Source organism: Thalassophryne amazonica, chromosome 15 (assembly GCF_902500255.1).
Source record: "Thalassophryne amazonica chromosome 15, fThaAma1.1, whole genome shotgun sequence".
NCBI lineage: Eukaryota > Metazoa > Chordata > Actinopteri > Batrachoidiformes > Batrachoididae > Thalassophryne > Thalassophryne amazonica.
The window spans coordinates 82,141,494-82,167,317 of record NC_047117.1 but is presented as its reverse complement, the minus strand read 5'-3'; the positions used below and the strand labels follow the sequence as shown (position 1 = coordinate 82,167,317).

The 25,824-nt window shown below is 42.6% G+C and overlaps 1 protein-coding gene across 1 annotated transcript; it reads left to right on the top strand.

Moving 5' to 3' along the window:
* Window positions 1-5,598: 5,598 nt before the first annotated feature.
* Window positions 5,599-25,173, top strand: LOC117526874 (insulin-like growth factor-binding protein 4). The gene is made up of 4 exons (XM_034188951.1): window positions 5,599-6,604; window positions 18,391-18,554; window positions 21,695-21,820; window positions 24,329-25,173. The coding sequence occupies exons 1-4, from the start codon at window positions 6,247-6,249 to the stop codon at window positions 24,464-24,466; spliced, it is 786 nt and encodes a 261-aa protein (XP_034044842.1). The 5' UTR covers window positions 5,599-6,246; the 3' UTR covers window positions 24,467-25,173.
* The last annotated feature ends 651 nt before the right edge of the window (window positions 25,174-25,824 follow it).

Below are 25,824 nucleotides of genomic sequence, written 5' to 3'. Positions count from 1 at the left end.
GAGGATGTTCATTCAGTTGTTTAATTTTGTGGAAAAAAGCAGATCACAGACATGACACAAAACTAAAGTCATTTCAAATGGCAACTTTCTGGCTTTAAGAAACACTATAAGAAATCAGGAAAAAAAGATTGTGACAGTCAGTAACGGTTACTTTTTTAGACCAAGAAGAGGAAAAAAATATGGAATCACTCAATTCTGAGGAATAAATTATGGAATCACCCTGTAAATTTCCATCCCCCAAACTAAAACCTGCATCAAATCAGATCTGCTCATTGACATTGACCCTATGCCATGACATTGATCCTATGTGTCTTTTTGCAAGGAATGTTTTCACAGTTTTTGCTCTATGGCAAGATGCATTATCATCTTGAAAAATGATTTCATCATCCCCAAACATCCTTTCAATTGTCCAAAATATCAACGTAAACTTGTGCATTTATTGATGATGTAATGACAGCCATCTCCCCAGTGCCTTTACCTGACATGCAGCCCCATATCATCAATGACTGGGGAAATTTAGATGTTCTCTTCAGACAATCATCTTTATAAATCTCATTGGAACGGCACCAAACAAAAGTTCCAGCATCATCACCTTGCCCAATGCAGATTTGAGATTCATCACTGAATATGACTTTCATCCAGTCATCCACAGTCCACGATTGCTTTTCCTTAGCCCATTGTAACCTTGTTTATTCTGTTTAGGTGTTAATTATGGCTTTCGTTTAGCTTTTCTGTATGTAAATCCCATTTCCTTTAGGCGGTTTCTTACAGTTCAGTCATAGACGTTGACTCCAGTTTCCTCCCATTCGTTCCTCATTTGTTTTGTTGTGCATTTTTGGATTTTTGAGACATATTGCTTTAAGTTTTCTGTCTTGACGCTTTGATGTCTTCCTTGGTCTACCAGTATGTTTGCCTTTAACAACCTTCCCATGTTTTTTGTATTTGGTCCTGAGTTTAGACACAGCTGACTGTGAACAACCAACATCTTTTGGAACATTGCATGATGATTTACTCTCTTTTAAAAGTTTGATAATCCTCTCCTTTGTTTCAACTGACATCTCTCATGTTGGAGCCATGATTCATGTCAGTCCACTTGGTGCAACAGCTCTCCAAGGTGTGATCACTCCTTTTTAGATGCAGACTAATGAGCAGATCTGATATGATGCAGGTGTTAGTTTTGGGAATGAAAATTTACAGGGTGATTCCATCATTTTTTCCTCAGAATTGAGTGATTCCATATTTTTTTCCTCTGCTTGGTCTAAAAAAGTAACCGTTACTGACTGCCACAATCTTTTTTTCTTGATTTCTTATAGTGTTTCTTAAAGCCAGAAAGTTGCCATTTGAAATTACTTTAGTTTTGTGTCATGTGTGTGATCTGCTTTTTTCTACAAAATTAAACAACTGAATGAACATCCTCCGAGGCCGGTGATTCCATAATTTTTGCCAGGGGTTGTATTATTTAAAAGCTAGTGAGAAAGAAACACTTCTAAAACCGAAAAATGCTGTTTTTGAAACCTGATAACACCTCTGGAGTTATGTACAAGACATTTTGTGGATGTTAGCATGGTGACGTCATTGGCTGGTCTAGCTAGCTGCTAACTCAGTTTTGTTTGTGTGTAAATATAACATCTTCCTCATATATTATGTAAAAGCTAGTGAGAAATAAACACTGTAAAAACTGAAAACGCTGCTTTTTTAACCTGATAACATCTCTGGAGTGAGATATAAGACATTTTGTGGACGTTAGCATGGTGACATCACTGGCAGGTCTAGCTAGCCGCTAACTCAGTTTTGTTTGTGTGTAAATATAACATCTTCCTCATATTTTATGTAAAAACTAGTGAGAAATAAACACTTTAAAAACTGAAAATGCTGCTTTTTTAACCTGATAACACCTCTGGAGTGAGATACAAGACATTTTGTGGACATTAGCATGGTGACGTCACTGGCTGGTCTAGCTAGCTGCTAACTCAGTTTTGTTTGTGTGTAAATATAACATCTTCCTCATATATTACGTAAAAACTAGTGAGAAGTAAACACTTTAAAAACTGAAAACGCTGCTTTTTAACCTGACAACACCTCTGGAGTGATTTACAAGACATCTCGTGAATGTCAGCGTGCATGCTAACTTCCGCTAACTCACAGCTAACTTCTGCGCTTGTCAAAAGCTCATGTATGCGCACACACACGCCCTCCTGCAGGCACCGTTAAAACGTAAATACAATATTGTTTATGACTGACTGAGGTTATTCTGCAACATCAATATGAACATACAGAGGTGAATGTATCAGTGATACACTGATCACACAATAAAGCATAAACACTTATTTCCATTATGGTCCTTGTGAAATGATCAAGTGACAACATATAGTTTGCACTGAGATACCAGCAAAACAACTGCAAATTGTAAAGACAGTGCTCATACAGCTGAGGGTATTTTACCATTGTGTTATAGTTTGGTATACAGTATAAGTTGCAGTATAAGTCGCAGGATCTCAAAACTGTTTTAAGGATAATGTGACTTAAACTATGAGTAATTGTGTTTTACAATCAATTTAACATGGCATTATCATTTGCAAGTGTTTGTGTGGTATTACACTGGCCAGAACACTTACAAAGAAATTATTATTATTTATTTATTTGTTGACATGCCAATAAAAAAAAAGGGGGGGGGGAGCATAAAACACTACTTTTATTATAATTCTAGGATGCCTAAAAATATTGCATAGTACTGTATAATATATTTTGGAAATACTTACAAAAACACAGAAAACAACACTTCATGTTGTGTGACATCTGAAGTGTTGTTTTCCACAGTTTGCTCATAAAACAATGCTTGTGCAAAATGTGCTTCTACTGTGTATCGCACAATTCTAGTGATATTTTACACACATCTGCAGCACGACTGAAACAAATGCTGCAAGTAAACGTAGATAATATATAGTATATGTGCAAGGCCGTGAAATGGACTGTATTTCTACTGTTTTTCCATTCAATCCAGATGCTCAATGCGTTTTATGATGATACCTCACTTTCACTCACTGACTCACGCACACACACACACACACACACTGATGTCACTGTGCTGCCATGCAGGGTGCTCAACTGCACACCGGCATTTTAGGACATTGTTTTCAATGTGTGGACTGTACTTGCATGAACCCTGCAGTAAAGAGGATACATTGATAACTAGAAGCACTCAGAGACTGCAAACCTCTGCCAAGGCCATAGGGTCACTGACCTTAAAGAGATTCCCTCCTTGGCACAGTGATCTATTCAACAAATCAGTGTTACAACCAAAACTATGATACATACACTTTTCTTTCCTGTATATTTGACATCCTTGACCATGAAAACATACCACTAGAACTTGGAATCACTTTTATGTCTTTATTAGTTGAAAAGTTATTGTATAAAAACGATTTTTCGGTAATGGCGGTTTTCTTCTGGATGTAGCTCCATAACATTTGAAGCTACATCAAATCTGATGACACCTTACTGAATCAGTACAGATTCAGCTACAATTTGGTGTTAGTTGTGCATCTCTAGCTTCATTTGTCACCTCACACTGACACATTTTCTATTTTCCATATATTTTTGCATATTCTGGATCACCAGATCCAGAATCTGGATCCAATCATCACCAAACTTTGTTGTTTGACAGAACATATGACTATGTTACACCTTAATTTGTTTCAAGCCTTTCTGCCTTGTTTTTGTGGAGTTAGAAACTAGAATGTCAAAATTCCCCCTATCCCGCAATGGTGAAGAATCCTTTAAAAAATTCCTGGATCCGGATCATGATCCGGATCACCACTAAAAGTTAATCACTTGTTCCTCTTGTTATTTCCAACCACTCCACAAAATTTCATCAAAATCTGTTCAAAACCTTTTGAGATATCCTGTTGAAAAACAGACAAACAGACAGACAAACAAACAGACGCGACCGAAAACATAACCTCCTTGGCGGAGGTAATGAAAAGCATCAGGGGGCTGATGTATGCGCTGCATGTAAGATTTTTTGTTGTCGTTTTACTGTATATGACTTCAAATTTTTTTGTTACTTCATTATGAAGTCAGTTCTACTAATCAATCACAGATTTTTTTTTGGGGGGGGGGGGGGCATGCTACATTTTGTTTAACCTTGTCCTTTGACCAATATGTTTGAAACATTAATTATGTGGAGACACTAACCCAAGTAATATTTCCATCAAGTCCAGTGAAAATCCATCCAGTTTTTTTTAGTTATTTGTTTTCACACACACACACACACACACACACACACACACACACACACACACACACACACACACACACACACACACACACACACACACACACACACACACACACACACACACACACACACAGGAGTGATTAGAATACGCTGCCTGCCACATGTGCAGGGTGATAAATCTACACACCAGGCCATTAAATAGACTGCATTTCTATAGTGGTTTTTCATCAAATCCAGACGCTCAAACCACTTTACAATGATGCCTTACACACACACACACACACACACACACATGCTGACGTCAGCATCCTGTCATGCAGGGAGCTCAACTGCACACCGGACCAACTTGGTGGAATAAGGACTTTTGGGCGTTTTCTGTCTGCCAGGGAATCAAATGGGATCCTCTATCACATGCATCCATCTTTATCTGCCAGGCTACCACCTCCCCAATTTGAAGAGATCCACTTCTGAACAGCAGGGACGGGTGGGGACTTTGGGTAATGTGTAGCTAACAACACATATTGTGTGTAGCACCCACCTGAGGGCTGCACAGCCTTGAAAGGCTTGGCTGCTGCCCATAGCCCGCCTATGGCAGCCAGCCATCGGCCTGAAGAAAAAAGCTGAAGGAGAGCACTCGCACAAAGGCATTACAATACATGCTGGGTTTCCATGGCAAAACAAGAGGCAAAGCAACACAGGAAAAAAGGAGACATCCACCAATAAAACCGCTGATTCGAGCCTCTGTGGAGGTCAAATCTGCACACACGTGCAGAGCAGCAACGCTGATTCACTCGCTCTCTCATGATCAGACACACTTTTGTACAGTATAATAACCTGTCCGGGTTTACAGTGTTGTTAAAACCTGCCCTGCGATCACCCTGGTGGGAGGCATTGTTTTTAGGAGCCACGGGGGCAGGGCGGCAGTGGAGGGTGGGCATTTGTGTTTTATAGCTGCCCGTCTGTGACGAGAGAGATCTGAGGGCAGACATAATGCTCAGAGGAAGGAAGGCGGCGGGGGTGGGGGTCAGCAATGGAGAAGAGTAGACCCACGGCGAGACCCTGTAGAAGAAACGGGTACGAGTCTTACGTGATTGCAAAGACAGCTACATATTACTGGTTAAAGTGGAACAGCACAGGCGCGTTTCCTGTTTTTTGTGCTCTGTAGTTATTTGCTTACGAGTGATGATAATAATGGGTAGGCTGGGTAAGTGCATGTCCCCCCCCACCCCCCCACCCCCATCCACCTGAACAAATGAGGCAGCAAATGTTTCTTTTGCAGTTTTCTCCATGCTCCATTTCTCCGCGCTGAGGATCGAGAGAGGACAAGCGAGTGAGTGTAAATAAGCTTGCGTGTTGGAGAGAGTGAGACAGAAGGAGAGAGAGCTTCAGCTTTCCTCCGCTGTGCCTTTCAGCTCCTCTCTCGCTGTGGAAAGAGGCGTGTCCATGGACCAGTATAAAGTCCAAGGAGAGCCACTCATGTTGATCCATTCTCAGGAGACAGTCCTTTACACTGCACACCAGCAAGGAGCAGAAACTACAGCTGTTACTCAAAACACCGTCTTTTGATTACTCACTTGCATTTTGGTGGCTTTGGTCAGATTTTTCCGAAACCTCTGGACTTAGAGTGAACTGGACTCCAACGGGCAGAGGGACTCACCTGATCACCCCGGCGGATATCCTTCTTGCGAGTATTCATTCCAACAAAACAAAAACAAGTTCTTATCACTACTACATCTGTCTGCCGTGCAGACCGAGTGCAGACTCCAGTTTCTGAGCTGTGAAATTGAATCGGAGGAACGGATACAGCAGAGGCATTGTGTCCCTGGACTTGAAACACTAACCAGCTGAAAATATCAAAGACCATCGTGGACAAAGCATTCCTCTCAAGACTCCTTTGTCTGTGGTTAAAGCAGACACAGATCAAAAGCTGAAAAACCCTCAGAGAGGAACGCAAAGCTAAGCTACCATACAAGAGGGCAAAGGGATTGCGTGCAGGTGCCGGGGCTGCCATGGTGCGTGGAGGCGGTGTGGCAGTAGCTCCATCCTGCTGGGGCCTTTGGGCATTTGGCGCCCTGTCGCTGGCGACGCTGTGTTTGACGGACCAGGCCATCCGCTGCCCTGTCTGCTCAGAGGAGAGGCTGGCAAGCTGCCGCCTGCCCGAAGGCTGCGAGGAGACGGTGCGAGAGCCCGGCTGCGGCTGCTGCCCCACCTGTGCCTTACCCAAAGGCACGCACTGCGGCGTCTACTCACCGCGATGTGGCACAGGCCTCCGCTGCTACCCGCCGCGTGGCGTGGAGAGACCACTGCACTCACTGATGCACGGCCAGGGGGTGTGCATCGATGAGAGAGAGGTGGAGGAGAACTCAGGTGAGAAAAACTCCAAATATGAAATGGTTGATTAATAGGTACTGATAATTATAATTTAGCCTCACAGCATCACAGAAAATTCATCTGATAGCTTGTTGGCACGTGCATCAACCTTCAACCATGTTTTTTCCATCCTGGGACTGTGTCTCTGTTCCCTGGGCCTGACCTGAACTGGACTGGGTTGCAGTGACATGGGGTGTTGATCATACTGCCAGATAAGCCTTGAACCCATGCGTGCGTGCGCGCACACACACACACACCAGCTGCACGGCCTAATGAGACAGCATGCACAGTCCCTCTGCTGTTTTCTAGCTGCTATCTGTGAAAGGCGCCTTGCTGGAAGATGCAGAGCAGATTTCAGAGAGGCCGGCTGTGCTGATAGCTGAGGTGGGGAGCGTGTGCACGTGTATTTGGAAGAAGAAAGTTGCACTGCATGGTTCCCGTGCACAGTGTGCACGTTCATTTTACACAGATATACAAGAAATGCAGTTCTTTTTGTGGCATGTGCACATGCAGGTAGTGGAGCTGCATTGTGGAGGAACTGGGAATCTGAGATTCCGTGCGTGCATGTGTGTGTGTGTGTGTGTGTGTGTAATGGGAGAAGGCAATAAAAGCTGCTGTATGAAATGGCTGTAATGGAGTGTGGCCAGTCTGGGGCTATTAGAGCTTGATGCAATCAGTAATTCACTCGGCACTCTTTCACCGACACACCATTCCTCTCATGTCTGTGCTGCAGATATCTAAGTCATCTTCAAGATGTCTTTATCCAGAATCTTCCAGGCCAATGTCTTCGTCTCTGTGTTGTTACATTCCTTTTGCAATGAAGAAAATGTGTTTCCACTTTTTTACACAGCGGGATGCCCATTTCTGCAAGGCTTATCTGCATATCCCATTCAAGTTTGTGAGGAAACTGCTCGTGCTCTCCACCAAAACAATGGCAATGGTTTCCATTATGCCATATGAGACAATTGTTACAATTTCTCACAGGCAAAGGCGGTGCATTCATTTGTTCCAGACTATCTGATAACTGGCCCAGCATCACTTCCAGACGTAAAGCCAGGACACCAAAGATTTGGATCATCAAAGCTGCCAGGATGCTCTCCTCCACTGGAGCATGTGTTTCCCCTGGCTTTGGGTACACAGTTTCCCCATTTCTAGCTCGAACAACCCTTCGAGTGCATCGCCCACCACATCCCGCTTCTTCATGACGATGAGCTCATCAGCGCTCTGGCTGCCAGAGCTGAAATGAGAGCCTTCTGCTCTCTGTGCGCAGCCAGCATAGGTTAGGCCGGCACATAGCGTGACTAAATGGAATCAGAAAGCTGTTTAAGGGTTTGTCTCTTCTTACACCAGCTCTGTCCATCCTTGCTAGTTTAACTTGCAAAACATTCTCCCAAATATGTTTTGTGTCATCTTTGATGTAGGATCGGTGGGCCACAGAGCACTGGGAGAGGTCAGTTCTCAGGGGTAGGGAGGCAATAAATGGATTTTTGAAGGCTCAGAAGTTTTGTTTTCGGTGTTCCGCAGTCTGAGTTCTGTTCCGACTCCGCACTCTTTCTCACCCCTGGAGTTTGTCATAACAAAAACACTCAAGTTCTGCTCAATGAATCTCACTGTAAATCAATTCTTCTGGGCAGCAGCTCAGAGTCGCCTCTAGAAGAATGTAAACCGTGACAATCAAAGGAGAGGCGAAGAGCAACTCCAGTCTCAGGCAAAACATTTTTTTTCTCCTTTGTGGCACATTCACTGTACTTATGCATTATTAAACAAGGGGGTGCTTCTCCTGAAGACACATCTGACACTACCCCACTCCTAGCAACAGTGGATATGCCAGATAAAAATAGAGAAGGGACTTCAAAAAAGAGAAGAAATTATTACAACCATTTAGGGTAGGGAATTTAGAGCACATAGACTAATAGTCCTGCATCAAGACACTTCATGACTGTCACTTTATTTTTAAGAGAAGTTGCTGAGTGTGACCATAAGTATTTATTCGGCAAAACAGTAAGTCAGATTAGCAAGCGTGATGAGCTCCCAACGCGTTTTGATTGGTTCATATTGGTGCAGTCCAAAGCCTTCTCTCAAAAATGTATCAACCTTAAGTCTATTCTTAAAACCTATTTCCATAGCAACAGGAACTATTCAGCATCTTCAGTCAAAGTCAAACAGCTGTGGTGCCTATGACGACCCTATTCCTCAAAACTCTGTTAGAATACTTTGGATAAATGATATCACTGGCATCATTTATCCTCTGACTCTGAGTCAGAGCTTTTACTCCTACGGGCATTAAAGAGGTTGTATGAATTATGCTAATTTACTGTGTCACACAGATCTTTACGAAGCCAATATGCTTAAGCTCATGTTTCCTTTCTCCTACAAGGGAACACTCCTCGGCATGTTCTCGATGTTATAAAATGGTTAAAGATGTGGAAGTATATTTCTGGTGCCAGATGAGGATTCACTCAAATCCCCTTTCAGCAGATGTCCCCTAATGTTGTGTATTTGCTTTCTTTGGATTCTGCAGCACATTTATACAGCTGGAGCACTTGTGTAGGAGTAAATATGATTAGCTAATTGCTGTTCTTCATGGAACAGGGACCCCCTTCAAGCACTGGGCCTGAGAAGGTAGAGACACACAAACAATCCAACGTTGTCTTGCCGATGACCCACTCTTAATCTGCAGTGGATGGTAACGCAATATGGATTGGGACTATTAAAGCAACAATCTCTCTCTCTCTCTCTCTCTCTCTCTCTGAAGGGTGGTATGTATGTTCCTCAAGCTCGGGTTCTCTACTAGAGGCCTGGGAGTTTGAGGGTTCCGTGCGGTATCTTAGCTGTTCCTAGGACTGCACTCTTCTTGACAGAGACCTCTGATGTTGTGCCTGGAATCTGCTGGAGCTACTCTTCCAATTTGGGGGTTACAGCTCCTAGTGCTCCTATTACCACTTGGACTTTACCTTCCGCATCTGCTCCAGATACTCCTTCATCCCTTGGTACTTCTCTATTTTCTCATTCTCCTGCTGTCAGCTGGGATTGTCACATCGATCACAACTGCAGTTGTCTTTCCCTTCTCAATCACCACTATGTCTGGTTGGTTGGCCAGCAGCTTCTTGTCTGTGTTGAATTTGAAGTCCCACAGGATCTTAGCCCTGTCGTTCTCAACCACCTTTGGTGGTGTTTCCAATTGAGACTTGGGGGCTGCGAATCCGTATGTGGCACAGATGTTCCTGTACATGATTCCAGATACTTGGTTGTGCCTCTCAGTGTACACTGTCCCAGCTTGCATTCTGCTACTGCGTGCTGGACTGTCTCTGGGGCACTTTTGCACAGCCCGCACCTTTGGTCCTGTCAGCTGTGGTAGACTCCTGCCTCTATGGATCTGGTGCTTAGGATTTGCTTTTGTTCTGCTATGATCAGCGCTTCTGTGCTGTCCTTTACGCCGGCCTTTTATAGCCACTGGAAGGTCTTCTTGATGTCAGCCACTTCCTCTATCTGTTGATGGTACATCCCATGGAGGGGCTTGGTCTTCCATTATCTCCTCTCCTCCTGTTCCTTATCACAGTCTGTCTTAAGCAGCCTGAGGCATTCTTGGAGCAGCTGATGTCAGGGGACCATCTTTCTGTTGTATTCATGGATGCTCCTCATCTCATCCTGGACTGTTGCTCTGACAATCACTAATCCTCCCCCTCCCCCTTTGCTTTGCTCATAGAGCCTCAGGGTGCTGGACTTTGGGTGGAAACCTCCGTGCATTGTGAGGAGTTTTCGTGTCTTGACATCAGTGCCATCTATCTCCTCCTGTGGCCAACTAATTATCCCAGCTGGGTATCTGATGACTGGTAGGGCATATGTATTGATGGGATCAGATCTTATTCCTATCATTGAGCTGGCTTCTCCGCAGCTGTTTTACCTTCTGGAGGTATATGGCTGTGGCTGACCTTCTTGCATCTTCATCATGGTTCCCACTGGCTTGTGGGATTCCCAGGTACTTGTAGCTGTCCTGTATATCCCCTGACTCTATATATATATTAGTGAGTTCTAAAAATGGCGTTTTCAAGATAAAGGAATGCTTAAGTCCACTGTGAATTACTGCTTTAAAGCTTTGTCCTTGCTTAGGTCGTCAGCCACAGTAAACTTAAATTTGAAAATCTGCGTGCTAATTGCGCTAAAACCACTTTTCCCACAATGCATTAGAGGTTTCCCTGCGAATCATGACATAGTTTGCCAGTCACGTCTTAAACAATGACAAGGTGCTGACATAGCTCCCATTCTGTGAGAATCATACATGCTGCTGTCTGAACTACAGACAGTCAGTCTGAACTACAGACCTTCTGCTCTAACCACCCCCAGGAACATAAGTTTGGGGTGATCGGGACTCTTCAACACAGAGCTCTACAGGTGCCCACAACTACAAAGGGAAGGGCTAAAGAACAACAACATGTACGGAAAGCCCTCACAGTATGTGGGTACCCACGATGGTCCCTGGATAAAGTGCAGAAGTCCCAAAGAACAAAGAGACCAGACAGACAGGAGATGATGCCAAGAAGAAGAGGAGTGTCTCTCCCTTATTTAGCAGGAGTAGAGGAAAAACTACAGAGGATCTTCAGACAGCACAAAATCCCAGTTTACTTTAAACCTGTTAACACCTTGAGACAGAAATTAGTTCACCCTAAGGACAGGATCCCTAGTTACAAACAGAGCAATGTGGTGTATTCTATCAGATGAAGGCTATACCAGCACCGCAGCGAGGGCGCCGGTGGACCTCAGTCTGCAGTTTCATCTCCACCTTAAAGACACTAACCACACGTCTGAGGACAAGGAAGTTAAAACTTAGCCAGAGAAAAGAAATGGTTTGAGAGGGGAGTGAAAGAAGCATTGTATGTGAAACAGTTGAAACCCAGCCTTAACCGGGGAGGGGGTCTGAGACATGCTTTGTCCCCTGTTTACAATGGGGTACTCGGATCAAAGCAGTTCCAGTCTTTTGTTCATGGTAATGAGTCATTCACGTTGTCAGGAGAGGTGTCAGTCCCATTGTTAGGGGGGACAGCTGCCCTGTCATTAGGAGGGTGCTAACTAGAGCACAATAGGTGCTAATTAGAGCAACTGTTATAGTCACTAGCTTATAGCAGTCTGCCTCTTGGTAGGAGGGGTCTGGTTAGGTTTAAACTCCAGCTTATGCTGGCTTCTGTTATTCTTCTCTACAACTATCATCTATATTGGGAAAATAATTGATTCATTTGTTGTTTGTTTTTAAGATCAAATATATCTGCTGTAAAAACAAATCTTTCAGGTCGATTATAAAAGTCGTCTTACACCAGTTCACCACGCATAATAAACATATGTCCATTTCCCTCTTGAACTTCACCTCAAGATATATATTATATTTTAATACTTGCATAATTAACTGAAATTAGGTTTATGATGTGACCCAGAATAGTTTGACCTGTTTCAATAGAGCAGCAGGTTTCCTATTCATACAGTAGATCTGTTCATCTGACACAGTAACGGCTCTTCAACAAGGCGAGGACGGGCGCACACACACACACACCCACATACACCTTACTGAAAAACACTCAACGTTTTAATGTGCCTGTGGGTGAAGGTGATCATAATGTCCCAGTTCAGTTTCAGTGGCAAACTGACACAGTTTCATGGTTCTATGTGAATATTCTTTATCCACATCAGAAAGCATGAGCCCCTTTTAAGACAAAATCACAGCTCACAGTGAGGGGTGTGAATGAGGAAAAATTCCACATCTGTAAAGAACGATACATATATTTTAACCCAATACATACAATTCGCCTGTATGTTACATTACTGACAACAAAACTGCAAACATCACTGAATTCAAACTGCTGTTTTTGTTGCCGTTCTTCATGGGTCCCTGTGAATTTAAAGTTACACTGCATCAGATCTATGGGTGTTTATGAGCAGAAATGGAATATAGCATTCATAATCACCTGGTCATCAGAGGATGATCACCTGCAACAACAATATGATTTTTAAGCTTAGTATTTCCAGCTTCAAATCTATCCCCCACAAAGGCCGCCATGTTGACATCATAGCCCGCAAGGGGTCAGGATGCATTTTGTAGGGTTGCCAAAACACTGAAGAGAAAAGAAGTGTAATCAGCAGCTGCTCCCCTGTACACTGTTGACTGTTGCTCATCCAGGCTAACATGTTTGTGAAACCCCATTAAAACCCAATAAACACTTCTATAACAAAAACATTGTTTTTGAAACCTGATAACACACCTCTGCAGTGATGTACAAGACATTTTGTGGACATTATTGTGGTGATGTCACAGGCTGGTCTAGCTAGACCAGTCTGTGACGTCACCATCTGTGTGGAAATATAACCTCTTTGTCACATATTATGTAAAAGCTAGCAAGAAATAAACACTTCTAAAACTGAAAACGCTGTGTTTGTAACCCGATAACACCTCTGGAGTGAGATACAAGACATTTCGTGGACATCAGCACGCACACTAACTTCCGCTAACTCAAAGCTAACTTCCGCTCTTGTCAAAAGCTCATGTATGTGCACACGCACGCCTCCTGCAGATGCCGTTAAAATGGAAATATTGTTTATGATTGATTGATTGACTGACAGAGGGGCTTTATTGAACATGTACAAACTGTATGTAAGGCAACAGCCTATAATTATTAATAATAATATTATCTAATAATAATTAATGAAAATAACAAAAGATGTATAATTATCTATCTATCTATCTATATATATACATATATACATGTGTGTATATATATATAAAAATTACACACCTTTTTCAGCTTAATTTTTTTTTTTTATTTAGTGTACTTCCTCATGTTTTTTTGTCCTCTGGAACCAGGGATATGCACCAGCACCAGTGAGCCTCACCGCCTACTTGATTTTTTTCTTCCTTTACTGATGTTTACAAAACCTTAAAACAGCTGATGTGGCAAAGAGTCCAGAGTGATTTGTGAACCATATTTCTGTGATTGACAGTAACCTGCAGTTACACAGACTTTTATGGATTCACACTTAAAACCATTTTTGGATGCCATCGCTGAAATGCTCCACATTCTAACGAGAAGCATGGACGCACATTTCTGCCTCCTAGCTGTGACTCAGATCTGCTTCATCTTTCCAGCTCTCAGTAGACTTTACAGATAACAAACCGGGAGCGTCGAACAGTGTTCTTAAAACTGCACATCGACTCAAATGATTAACGGACTCAAAGAATCCTGCTGCCTGGAAATCAGTGTTCTGATGCTCTGGCAACATCCAGTATTGACAGGAAAAGAATTCTTTGTGGCATTAAGTCGAGCTGACTTTTGAGTTTGTTGCCAGAAAAAACACGACAGAACAATCTGGAGCGGTAGCCTCCCCAAAGAATTTTAGTATTTCAGGAAATTAGCTGTGGTCAATACAGTGTAAATGATCTGACCTGGTGCGACAGAATTTTAATCTTTCAAGCACTCCTCATGGTTTTTTCAATTCCGAGTTGTCACAGTTGGCAGGTTTGAAGGCAGGGGGAGGGGGCATTTTAATAAAATCTGAGAAACTGCAGTGTTTGGATAGCAAATGAAAATCAGAACAGCCAAGACCTTGACCCTGGGTGTGTTTGCAGATCTGGCAGTACCATGGTACATGGTTACTGATTGCAACTAAAAATATAACTTAAATCAAAGGTTGCAACACTCAATGTCAGATTACCTCATGAACCAAATTTTATATTTTGTACACTTCAGCTGAGATAAACCGTAGCATGTTTGGCACTTTGGCTTCAAGAGGTGAGTTAAAAATCCTTCATATTTATCTCCACTGGTACAAATTTGTTGGCACAGTGGTTGGTACACTTGCCAGCAAGAAGGTCCCTGGCTCAAGGTCACCAATGCCCAGTTCCAGTCTTTGCGGAGTTGGATTTCTACTGGGTATTCAGGTTTCCACTGCACATTAGGTTCTTTTTCCTTGTAGACCTGGAGATGTGTCAGGAAGAGCATCTGGCAAAAACAAACAAACAAAAACCCTTAAGCCAAATTAATACACAAATCTTAAAAATTGGACTTCAATACCAGAGATGGATGATCTGCTGTAGCAACCGTGAACAAATAGAAGCAGCACAAAGAAACTAGAAGGGGCACTCAGAAAGTTATAGGTTTAGCACTGATTCATTCATTCTTTGTGATTCAGTGATAACAAAATTTATGGTTCTTTCTGGCCCCAACATTTGATCAATTCTGCCTAAAAATGAACCAATTAATTGTTGCCTAACAACCATGCCACCATTTTTCATCCATATTGCCTCCACACTGTTTGAGGTAAACAGCTGTGACGGTTAAGGTTACCCAAGGTCAAATGTCATGAGACCAATAGAAAGGTGACGTGTGACTTCATTAGTGTTTGTCTTTAACCACTTTCTTGGACTAGCCATTCTAAATATCCCCAGAACACTGTTTAAAAAAAGACCTATTTTTTAAGTGTATGGAAAACAATGCCCCCCCAATGGTCATTTAAAAGGTTATTATACCAAAAAAGAAAAAAAAAAAAAGGATGCAAAACAAAATGTTTGTCTATAGTTTACAATCTAGCACACTGTCATTTTATTCATTTGTCCAAAGGGAATTCATGTTTACATCAATTTTCCTTCAGCGTGTGACCTGTAACTATGAGCTGTGTGTGTGTGTGTGTGTGTGTGTGTGTGTGTGTGTGTGTGTGTGTGTGTGTGTGTGTGTGTGTGTGTGTGTGTGTGTGTGTGTGTGTGTGTTTAATGGCTGAAGTGCTGTTGTTGTTTTTAAAAGGCTCCATCTTCAACTCTTGTGCAAGAATGTCTCATACAGGACTTACTACTGGCTTAGGTTCAGGATCCACGCTAGGACAAGTATAAACCTTTGGAAAGTACCCGGCCAAAAATCGATGAGTGCGAGTAAATATTTACTTGAAGAGGATATTTGTTTTTTGAGGTTTGGAAGCCACAGCCAGTGAAATGGGAAATGTAATGACCCCTTAAAGTCTCTCGTCATGTCACTGTCGCAACGAGCGGCCACTTCCTCCCCCTCTGCAGACTACAGAGAGAAGCAAAAAAAAAAAAAAACAACAGAAAAATAGGCAGACAGACAGATAAATAGCAGATTCTCCTTTCCACTCAACCATACAAATGCACGGTCACTCAGACAGATTTACCGTGATGTGTCACTGTAATGATCTTTCCATTTCTGAACGACTGATGTAATTGACCTCCCTGGGATATCTGACACTTGATAACAGATCTCACCCTCTTATCTTATGGCTTCACAATGAAATAACCAGGAAATAACAGACTTTGCGGTGCAACAATTCAGCAGATACTTGTCCAATAGGTTTTGATCCCTTAAGACGGGGGAAGCACCCACAAAAACTGCAATAATTCCTGACAGCCTGCAACACGACCTGACATTCACTCTTTGCTTTTATCTCATGGCAATTGTCATTTCTAGGTTTTAAATGACACAGTTGTAGTTTTAACAAACAGTGCCCACATTCTTTAATTCACGAGAGGACATTTGTGTGCTCATGGGCATGTCAGTCTAAAAATGAGGTGAGGCATGTGCACTCTGTTTGCTTTCACATTGAAACACAACCTTTCAACAAAATCAAAGCAAACACTAATGGAAAAATACAAAGCTTCACCTCAGGGAGCTCTGGTGGCTGCTCTCCACTCACATGTTTTGGTGCATTGGAGCAGACCTGTTGTCTTGGCATCAGAAAGCTGATGCATAACCTACCCTGCACACTCTACACAATACAATATGCCTGTACAAGCAAATATATGAACGTCTGTAATGGTGTTTTTGTTTGTCTGTGACTTCAGCATATGACATTTATGTGACTTCATTATGAAGTCATTCATACCACTCAATGACAAATATTATGCTGATCAATATATGGTCACCCATCTAGGGATCTTGGTTGTTGAGATATTTTTCACCACGTTTTTCTTCAACTTTGACCAAACTACTCTTAAATATAATCACCTCCAGCATGTTTGAAGGAAATCTGTCCAGCTGTTTTTGAGTTATCATGTCCAGAGTCACACAGACACACATCAGTGAAAACAATACCCTGCTATCCTTATTGAATTCATATCAACCACAAAAACACACATCACCTTTGCACCTGGTGCCTTGGTTTATGCTTAGATTATGCATCTTGTAAACAGTAAAGTGAAGCTGGTCAGGCTCCAAATAGCACATATGCTCTCACTTCAGACTGTGCACTAGATCAACACGATAAGGCCTTTAGATGCTGTGACAGACAGCTGAAATATGAAAAACTATCAGTCCTCAAATGCACAGCAAGCATATGGAGCCGATATGTTCCCATGTTTATTCAAGGTGTTTTTTTAATTGTTGCTCTACAGCTGCGGCTGTAAGCACACTGCATATTCAGTTGCAGGGTTGATAATGCACTGAGTTGTTGATCCACTTTGAATGAAACCACAGAGAGAAGAGGCACTTCCTCCCTGGAAAGCAGCAGTGGTAGCAAACAGGACATGCCACCCCTGACACACTTCGACATCACTTCAGCTCTGCTCACGAAATTGTGCAGAAGTGGAAAAGTGTGACACGAGAAAAATGACTTTCAGCTGGGGAAATGGCAGAAAAGCTGCTGGGGGTAAGAAAGGACAGATGAGCCAGGGTAACAACAAACCGAAAACAACCGCTTTCCACCAGCCAAGTCAAACACGGTCACTGTCTATGAGGTTAACAGACAACCATCATGTCCAAACCGCCGTCACTGAACTTCAAAACTGTCGCCAGTTATAGTCCATGCATAAAGCAAAACCTGTGGAACCTGCAGTAGCATAACAGGAAATCTGCACGAGTAATAAGGCAAAATTACAATAAAAGGATGCTTTTAATACAGTGCACATAAAAAAACACACATTTCACAGGATCAAAGAAGGGAGCCACCCACCTTCATTGTGCCTTTGCCAACAACAATCACTGTAGTCTTTGCAGGGACCTAAAACATTAACCAGAGCCCCGATCTGGTTCTGTGATCAGAGCGCGCACAGCTTCAAAATGGAACCCGCCACCATTTTCGTTCCTTTGATTTCAGTGCCAGTCTTTAAAACGCTACAGATTATAAGCAGAAAGGACAAAACACAGGGCGGCCAAGTCTGACACGCCACAGGTGAAGCTCGCAAAACACCCACAATTTATCCCCCATTTTGCTCATCCCCCCAACCCCCCCCACCCCCCCACCCACACACACACACACACACACTCGTGCCCACTTGCCACAGTGCAAATACCCTCTAACAACTTCCATCTGTCCCACAGTGAGGTTGTTGCGGTGAGTGGATGGGGGGTATATTTCCTGAGGAAGCAGCTGGCTCCCTGCAGAGCCACAGAACAGCAGGATTGTAAGGATGCAAAGGTGAATGTGGCACAAACTACAGCACGCAGAAGGTGGCAAAGCAGGGTGATATGATTTAAAATGCCACAGTGCTCATGGTGTGAATGTGGTGCATGAGTAGAAAAGAAACTCTCCCCCCTCCCAGTGCAGGAACAGACTGCTACATCCTCGAGGTTAACCTGGCTTCATTTTTCAGCCTACATTTCACATGTTAAGCTTTAGGGGACATTCTTTTGAAGGACCAACAGAACAGCTCAATATCTGACACCCAACAAAATATGCAGGAAGACTCTCCTGCTAATCGCATGCAAGGCCTCTGCATAAATAAACTGCCTACATGGCACCGCTCGTTTTATTGTTGAATTGTAAGGAGTTCAAGCATTTTTTTCCCCCTTGTATTACAGTGACTGACAGACAGGAAGAGGTCGTCCCTGAGAACCCAAACAACAGTAATATCCGCTGCAGTCCACAGGACAAGCGCTGCATACAGAAGAGTCTGGCCCGACAACCTTCGAAATCCACAAATCAGAGGAACAACAATGTCAGAGAGGACCCCAAAGCAGTGCTGGTGAGAACAGCGTTCATACAGCAGCACATTTGACTGCAATCAGTTTCACACAAACAAATGAAACCAAGAAGGTGCGCACGGAAAGGACGTGCCACTGCCAACATAATAATGTCGGCCAGCTATCCATCAAAAGAAGATAGCTTTTAAACAGGATATTTGTGCATGCCCAGTGGTAGTACTTGTAGTGCTCTGACACTCTGGTTGGCGACAATAGAACCCAATCATTAACAATGTATTGTAGTACTTAATTATCAGAGATGCAACGGAGCCGTGAAGGGTTTTTTTTTCTATTTCCTTTATATAGCGCCAAATCACAACAAAGTTGCCTCAAGGCACTTCACACAAATAAGGTCTAACCTTACCAACCCCCAGAGCAAGCACACAGGTGACAGTGGTAAGGAAAAACCCCTGATGATTTGAGGAAGAAACCTCAAGCATGCTACCGACATGATTTACAAAACAATTCACAAAATGAATATACAGGAAATGTTGCCGGTGCACAGGACAGGACACATCAAACAGAGAGAAAAAAAAAACAGAATCAGGCATCAGAAAGACAACAAATACAGTATAATTTGTCAGTATTAAGCAACAAGAAAAACAAAAGAAATACTAAGGTGATCGCCAGCAACTAGCCCTAAGCTTCACTAAAAGACCCAGAATTTAGATTAATTTGAGGCCGCGGCCCGTGCCGTTTCCTAATAAAATGAATTAAAAGAATAAAAAGCATATTAACATACTATGCCAGTATGCTAGCCATAGGAAAGAGAAAATAAGTGCATCTTAAGTCTGGATTTGAAAGTCTCTACAGAATCTGACTGTTTTATTGATGCAGGGAGATCATTCCACAGAACAGGGGCAAGATAAGAGAAAGCTCTGTGACCCACAGACTTTTTATACTGAGAATGCAAAGCCCGGGCTGGTACGTAAGGTTTAATTAGGTCAACTAGGTAGGGAGGTGCCAGTCTGTGAACAATTTTATAAGCTAGTAGCAGTACCTTAAATCTGATCTTACTGGGACAGGAAGCCAGTGAAGAGATGACAAAATGGGTGTAATGTGGTCAAACATTCTGCTTCGTGTCAAAGGTCTGGCAGCAGCATTTTGAAGCAATTGGAGAGCCCTAATGCTGGACTGCGGTAAACCAGAAAATAGAACATTGCAGTAGTCCAATCTAGAATAGACAAACACATGAATCGGGGTCTCTGCATCAGCCATAGACAGGAGGGGACGGGTTTTCGCTATATTTCGCAGGTGGAAGAAAGCAGTCCTCATAATATCTCTAATGTGGAGGTCAAAGGACAATGTAGGATCAAAAATTACCCCAAGGTTCCTCACTTTGTCAGTGTGATGTATGACACAGGAGTCTAGGCTAAGTGTTGGCTGGTCAAATTGATACGGATGTCTCACTGGACCAAGACCCATCATTTCAGTAAGTAAGTCCCTTCGGCTGCTCCCTTGTTTGCACTCGGGGTCGCCACAGCAAATCCAAGGTGGATCTGCATGTTGAGTTGGCACAGGTTTTACGCCGGATGCCCTTCCTGATGCAACTCCACTTCACATGGAGAAATGTGGCAAGGGTGGGATTTGAACCGGGAACCTTTTATCAGAATTTAAAAGAAGGAAGTTGCTAGACATCCAGCTTCTTAATGGTCCAAGGCAATCTTCTAAGGATTTTATGTGGATGAGATTACCAGCAGTTATCAGCATGTATAACTGAGTATCATCATCATAGCAGTGAAAGGTAACCCCAAAACACCACAATATGTGCACAAGGAGTGCTATATAAAGGGAGAAAAGCAGGGGGCCTAAGATGGACCCCTGTGGAACCCCAAATTTCATGTCACTAAGGTTAGAGGTAGTGTTATTGTACAAAACACAGTGAGAACGACTGGTCAAGTATGTCAACCATGCAAGGGCACTCCCAGTAATCCCAAAATTATTCTCCAGCCTATCGAGTAGAATATGATGATCCACGGTAGTGGTGTCTGAATCCATTGCAAGCAGAAGATCATTCACTACTTTAGTCAGAGCTGTCTCTGTGGAATGATATTTTCAAAAAAGATGATTTTCAGTAAGATAGTCCACGAGCTGCCATGAAACCACTTTTTCCAGCATTTTAGAGCAATATGATAGATTTGATTTTGGCCTAGTTTTTCAATACACCAGGGTCAAGATTAGATTTCTTAAGTAATGGTTTAATCACTGCAGATTTGAAACATTTAAGAACAGATCCAGAGGTTAATGAGAGATTAATAATTTCCAGCACAGTCGGCCCAAGAGTGGGCCACAGATCCTTAAACAATTTTGCTGGTATGGGATCAAATAAGCAGGTTGTGCTTTTTGTAGACTTTACGAGTTTCATCAGCATGCTTAGTGAGATATTCTCAAATTCTGTAAAGCTAGGTAATACCTCAGTGATGGCGCCCACCTCAGTAGCAGGGTGTTGTGGCTGGGTTAAGGCACGCTGGGATATGTTTAACCTAATGTCTTCTATTTTATTCCCAAAGTAATCCAAGAAATCTTGTGCTGTAAAAGGAAAGCGACTTACAAGTGATTGTCCATGAATAAGTGTTGCCACCCTGTCGAGCAAGAACTTTGAGTTATGCTTGTTTTTGTTGATCAAATCAGAGTAATAGGTCTGCTTTATAGCCAGCAGTGCATGCTTATAGTCTAAGATAGCATCACACCACGCGAGGTGGAATACTTCTAATTTTGAACAATGCCATTTCCGTTCTAGACCTCTAGCCTTATGCTTGAGGTCACACAGGTAATCATTGAACCAAGGTGGCTGTGTTTTGGGGGGGCGTGGTTTTAACAAAAGTGGCACAATCATGTCAAGTGTACTTTTGAGCGCTGAGTTTTCAACAAGACTGCCTACTGATTGGGCATTTTCCAAACGTGAAGCTAAGATATCAGGCAGTTCAAGTTCAGTCGTAGTTGAGGAGTTAATGCATCGCCGCAGTGATAAATAAGGTTGCTGTTGCACTAAACACAGCAGCCAAACTGTAAACTTAATAACTGAGTGATCAGAGGCCACCGATGAAAGAGGTGGTCTGTGTTTTACTTCATGAAAACCTTTGTGGAGCATTTAATTTGTTTCAAGAACTGATGGACCTGTTTTTCTCTTTCTTTCCCACAGGCTCCATGTCGCGCTGAGCTTCAAAGGGCACTGGACAGACTGGCATCAAACAGCCGCACACATGATGACCTCTTCACAATCCCTATACCCAACTGTGACAAGAACGGAGATTTTCACATTAAACAGGTCTGTTTCACTTCAGGCACACACTATAAATGTTTAGAGCAACTTGATTTCTACAAGGGCAATGTGACCTGTGATTTTTCCATGAAATAGGCCATCTGAAAAAAAAAGATCTCATCTTTACAATTCAATCAGTTTCTTCCTAACTACATAAGCAAAGCTTTGGGCCAAAATACAAAGCATGTGTACAGCCAATAAAAACACTTGCTCGCTCCAGATAAACACAAAAATGTCTCCAAACAGGCTGCATGCTCATGCCAAAACCTTGTTTTTCCAAAGCAGACACGAAAAGTGATTCATTTTCAAAATGCAGGAGTTCAGCTGCTTTTGTCAAGTGGTTTATCTTTTAACTGTTGGATAAAAATGACTAATACTCTGATGATGGGCGCAGTAAAGTTTTGCAAGGTGTTTTTCTTTAATGGTATTCCGCCATTGTAAGACTGGCCAACAGATAAGAGCTAAAGTATTAGAGAAATATTAAAAACACTGATAAGATGAAGGTACATATGCAGACAGACAGGCAGCTCCCGCTGTTAGAGAGGGGCTCGGACATCTTTCAGCCTTGTTCTTGGGTTCATTTTTTCACTCAGGATTAAAACGATTTTAATTGGTGTGGTAGTGATTTAGAACACAAACACTGTCACGGGCTAAACAGCTACATAATGTAAGCAGACAGGGAAACCTAAAACACAGTCTAGGAGCATAGAGAGGATTCCCAGGGAGGCAAACCAAGCCCCAATCTCTGGCACTGAAAAATGAGGCCAACACGGAAGTGGCTAATCTTGTCAATCCTGTCACTGTCACTTGATGCTGGCTCCAAAACTGAATCATATCCCATAGAACCCCATGTTAAAATCCCCAAATATGTTAATGGGGGGGGGAGCAGTGAATATTTTATTCTTTTTTAATAACTCATCAGTTCCAGCGATTTTAAGCCATACATTTAGTAAGGTTAGCCCTTACTTGTGTGAAGCGCCTTGAGGCAACTTTGTTGTGATTTGGCGCTATATAAATGAAAATAAATTGAAATTTATGAATAATTAAGGGTGTGGTCTCTTTGAGTAACAGCACTGTGCTGGAGTTAGGCCCCACCAGCATTGGTTGCTAGCTGCTGTGGACTCATCTGCTGTGGACAAACAGGGAGAGTTCACTGTTTGTCCTTTCTGAGCATTTTATTCTACGTATCTGAGGTTATATGGCTTGCTGTGCATTTAATTGTCCTAATGAACCATCAAAGAAGTCAGCGCATCAGTATTTCCGTTAGTTAAATTTTAATATTATTTAATTTAAATGTTAATATCATGTTAGCATGGTGACATTGGGTCCACTAACGGTGCAACTACTACGAAGACACTATGCTAGTGACATGTTTTAATACTCGCACCCACCCACTGCCCAGTCCACAGCTGTGGAGATGGAAACATGTTCGGGTTTCATATATCCTGCCCAGGTCACACCTTGCCCATTTTCCAACTTTTTGCTGATTTATGGCTTGGTCATGAGATAGACAGGATGCCAATATGGCCACATTTGGAGCTACCCTATTATAGCTTCAAAACAAGTCTTCAGAAACCTATGGGTGATTTCACAGGTTTGTCCAGTATATATCCAGAATGTTTAGCTCACAAAATATAAAGCAACATTTTAAGACAACCAGCTATATAGTTAGCTACTTACTGGAGTCTCCTGGTCGTTTGGCAGGACAGCTGTCCACAGAGTCATTACAAGTCGATTGTCGATGATGGCCTGGTTCTTCTGGTTAAAAAACATGTTCTTGTATCCATCCCCTGACTTATCTACAGAAAACTGTCTGTAAAAGTGATTATTTGTGTTAAACATAATGCTAAAAACTTTTTTCCAATTACTTATGGAATACTCATTCACTCATCTTCAACTGCTTATCCGGGATCGGGTCGCGGGGGCAACAGCTCTAGCAGGGGATGCTAAACTTCCTTTTCCCGTGCCACATTAACCACCTCTGACTGGTGGCTACTGAAGTGTTCCCAGGCCAGTGTGGAGATATAATCTCTCGACCTAGTTCTTCGTCTTCCCCGGGGTCTCCTCCCAGATGGATGTGCCTGGAACACCTCCCCAGGGAGGCGCCCAGGGGGCATCCTTACCAGATGCCCGAACCACCTCAGCTGGCTCCTTTCAACGTGAAGGAGCAGTGGCTCTACTCCGAGCTCCTCACGGATGGCTGACCTTCTCAACTTATCTCTAAGGGCGATATCAACCACCCTCTTGAGGAAGCCCATTTCAGCCTCTTGTACCCGCAATCTATTTCTTTCGGTCACAACCCAACACTCATGACCGTAGGTGAGAGTAGGAACGAAGATTGACCAATAGATCAAGAGTTTCGCCTTTTGGCTCAGCTGACACAATAGTACAAGCATATTATCTGTGCCATTATTCAAGTACTTATGGACATGACTGTACATAATAAAACGTATTTTATGATCAGAACACCATATCCTTTGTTGGACTCTCATAACTTGTGTTTGATGCACACAGTGTCATCCTGCACGTGATGGACAGCGTGGAAAGTGCTGGTGTGTGGATCAGAAGACAGGCATGAGGCTTCCAGGGCCGCTGGAACTGCGTGGAGAGCTAGACTGCCACCAGTTGATGACTGCAACCCTGAGGGATTGAGAAGAGAGGCGTGGCATTGGGGGTACAGGACCAGCTGAATTCTACTGGTGCTTATTAGTAGAACTACACAAGTAAAAGACTTTACCCTGAAGCCTCACATCACCTGAGGCTTACGGTACTTGAGTTTGTGCAACAAAAAGAAAATGTTCTTTTTGCTATTTTGTTTCTACGTGAGTGTATGTGATATCGATGATTCTTTTGAGCACTTGTGGGTTTTTTTTTTTCTTCTATGTCAGGGGTCACCAACCCTATTCCTGGAGAGCACCTGCCCTGCATGTTTTCTAACTCTCCCTGTTCCACTCCCAGGCAATTAACTCTATCAGTGTTCTCAGCCTACCAAAAGATGGAAACACCCATTTAAAAAAAAAAAAAAAAAAGAAAGAAAATCAGGTGTGACCTAAGTACGTAGATGTGGAAAACATGCACGGCAGGTGACCCCTGTTCTATGTGAACGTAAGACTCTGTTGACACATGCGCTTTAAAATAACAAGTGGTAGAAAACCTTCCAGAAATAACACTTTTGTAGATGTGATCTGTGTTAGAGGGCAAACTGTGCTGTTTTCTTTCATCTAATGCGCTTCAGTAGTCGTAATAACAAGGTAATGTGTTCCATATCAATGACAAGCTCAAACTTGAGATAAAACAAGAGCAAATAACATTTATTTAAACACTTTTTACCTGCTGCATCAGGACAATCCAGAAAAAAATGGAATTAAGCTTTTGTAAGTGTTTATTGAGTGAATAAATGTTGTCAACCCTGCCTATGGTGAGCACGTTAAAGCTACAGTGTACAGGATTTAGTGTCATCTAGTGGTGAGGCCGAAAACTGCATTATGGCATTGTGCGTCATGAGTTTGCTTCCCTTCACATTTTTGCTTGTTTAGCAAAAGAGCTTCATGCTACCTTGCCATTTCTTGCAATAATCAATATGTATGATCCTGAATTTCAGAAAAACAAGGGTTCTCAAAACTGTTAGCCTGCACTAGCAATCAGGAGACAGTGTATAGAAGAGAAGCCACTTCTTTTTTAGTGCAGTCGTTCGGCCACACTGCATAATATAAAAGCCGGAGTAAGAACGTTCCTTTTGGGCTACTGTAGCAACATGGAGGTGCAACATGGCGGCCTCTGTGTGGCGATCCTTTCCAATGTCAATATGACGGGTTCATTCTATGTTTAAAACACACTGTTACAAGTAATTATACACAAATGAACAGATTTATGAATGCTGGATTCCATTTCTGATTCTAAACATCCCTAAATCTTACACACTGTAGCTTTAAAGCAAACAATAAAATCTAATTGCAAACACACAATGTCGCTCAGTAGGGACGGATCAGCAATAAAGATGGGCTAGAGAT

Bases quoted from the DNA above. Each gene is read 5' to 3' on its own strand.
- LOC117526874 (XM_034188951.1), top strand. From the start codon at position 6,247: ATGGTGCGTGGAGGCGGTGTGGCAGTAGCTCCATCCTGCTGGGGCCTT. The intron at 6,605-18,390 runs GTGAGAAAAACT...CTTGTATTACAG, and splicing joins AGAGGTGGAGGAGAACTCAG to TGACTGACAGACAGGAAGAG. The intron at 21,821-24,328 runs GTCTGTTTCACT...TGATGCACACAG, and splicing joins GAGATTTTCACATTAAACAG to TGTCATCCTGCACGTGATGG.